The following is a 2,138-nucleotide window of genomic DNA, read 5'->3' as shown; positions in this document are numbered from 1 at the left end:
ATAAGGTTCTCAAAAAGATTCAAAAAAAAAAAAAAAAAAAAAAGATCCCATGTCATTCCCTGATCTTCTAATTACTCTACAACCTTCCTTAATTATTAGTCGAGGTTTTCCTTCTTTTTCTCCTCTTGATATTTTATATGGACGCAAGCGAATTGGTTCAACTTGACATTTGATAGCGATGTAGGACTGAAATTCCCTTACCTTTTCTTTTTTTGTTGGTTGAGGAAATTCCCTTCGTTATATCCACATCCTACAACTTTCCTCCTTTGCAATAGAGTTTTGGTAAAAAGTCTAGGTGTGAGATCCCACAATGGTTGGAGAGGAAAACGAAATATTCTTTATAAGGGTGTGGAAACCTCTCACTAGCAGACGCATTTTAAAATCTTGAGGGGAAGCCTAGAAGGGAAAGCCAAAGAGGACAATATCTGCTAGCGGTAGGTTTGGGCTGTTACAAATGGTATCGGGGTCAGACATCGGGCGATGTGCCAGAGAGGAGGTTTGAGATTGCCAACTTCTAAGCCTCCATTAACGTGATAGACCAGTCTTCTAATTTATCAAACAGCATTCAAAAGATTAAAACAGAATAAGATTATAACTAGAAATGAGAATCTCGTACAGACAAGTGGCAGTAAGAAAAAAGCTAAAAGTTTGATTTAAAAAGATAATGTATGAGAAGCCTCACTGTTCCAAGAGTTAGCAGGCTTTTATTAATATACGATCCCTCTTTTCGCCTTATACCAGTAGTTTCAGCTTTTGAGCTCTCGGAACCTGCCAGATCGATGAGGTTCTGCAGGTATAAGTAAAATGTAGGAAAAGTTACAAAAATAATTTGCAGAGAATTGATATGCACTACAAGATAATCACGTAAATAGTTCATTTAAAATTAAATGTTGAAAGAGGTAGTCTTATTACCAGTTGAGACAGGTTTACTGCTTCTCCTTCGCTGCTTTCACCAAATGCACTGCTCTCTATAGTCTGTTCACAAGATTGAAAATACTATTTCAAGTAAATCAACGATGTCTCCTGTTCTTGTTAAATTAAATAAGTCGATCAAAAAAATTTGGCATCATGTGCCAAAACAATAAAAATTAAAATTGAAAATCAAGAAGATCTTACCAACATCATCACAAGGTAATGCCCAAAACATTAAACTAAACTAAACCAAATTCCAGATCCATTTAATCATATCAATGAGGTGTCGTGACCACAACAATAACAGGGAAAAGGAAAGCAACTTAAAACGAAGGTTCAATCAACAACATTACCTGTTTTACCTATATATTTTAGTAAACTTTGTTATTCTGATTAAAGAATGTTCAATTATTCTACAAAAGATACAGCACACATCTCTAATCCAAGCCAAAGCACTAAGAAACTAAGAGTGTATCTTTTAAGCTCAAAAAAGGGTCGAAAAAATGACCACATTTTTTTTTTCTCCTTTTCTTTTTCTTCGTCTTTTTCTTCCTCATAAGAATAGTTAATGAAAGAACAAAAGAAAGCCACCTAAATGATGACCAAGCCACTACAAAGGCAATAAAAATTGGAAATACAACATGAAAACAATTGCAAAAAAGTTCCCACTTGTTGGTAATAGAAAACTACAAGAATAGTTGCAAAAACGTGTAGAATTATGAGAAACCAAGCTATTTATATATCAACCTATAAGCCCTTGATCAATTATGCTGCCCCTTTGAAAACATACATGGCCCATTAATCTTTATTTTGAAGAAATAGGAAGTAAATAGTGAGTTACAGAATTGAAAAGTCTCTCTCTCCAGATTAACAAACAAGCAAAACAGATCCAAGTATTTTCATTGGCTGGACATCACTCCATTACTATTCTTTCAACCTCTTCGACAAAATGTGATGATTTAAACCAAACATAGAGAAATAGTTATTTGCATATGGCACAGACCAAATTTTGGATATTGGAAAAATGGAATGAAACAAAAATTCTGAAATGTAGGTGGTCTGACATTAACACCATAAGAATGTAGACACAAGAAAGAAGACAGGTATTCTTTAACAGTGCATACGTGGTACCAAAAGTTTGAGCTTAACTACCAAACGAGTGAACAAAGATATATCTCATCTTTTTAATCTTTTTTTTTTTTCCAAAAAAAAAAAAAAAAAAAAAT

At 33.7% G+C, this 2,138-nt stretch overlaps 1 protein-coding gene across 4 annotated transcripts in view; it reads right to left on the bottom strand.

The window, feature by feature from the left end:
* Positions 1 to 2,138, bottom strand: part of LOC111467151 (kinesin-like protein KIN-7K, chloroplastic) — a 23,987-nt gene that overhangs the window by 11,569 nt on the left and 10,280 nt on the right. For all 4 annotated transcript variants that reach the window (XM_023111935.1, XM_023111934.1, XM_023111933.1 and 1 more), the window contains 2 exons: positions 913 to 975; positions 683 to 787 (listed from right to left, as the gene is read on the bottom strand). In XM_023111935.1, the coding sequence (XP_022967703.1) occupies positions 683 to 787; positions 913 to 975 (168 nt within the window). The remainder of the gene's footprint in view (positions 1 to 682; positions 788 to 912; positions 976 to 2,138) is intronic.

Source organism: Cucurbita maxima, unplaced genomic scaffold (assembly GCF_002738345.1).
Source record: "Cucurbita maxima cultivar Rimu unplaced genomic scaffold, Cmax_1.0 Cma_Scf00033, whole genome shotgun sequence".
Taxonomy (NCBI): domain Eukaryota; kingdom Viridiplantae; phylum Streptophyta; class Magnoliopsida; order Cucurbitales; family Cucurbitaceae; genus Cucurbita; species Cucurbita maxima.
The sequence above is the reverse complement of the archived record's forward strand: the minus strand, read 5'-3'. Positions and strand labels throughout refer to the sequence as shown.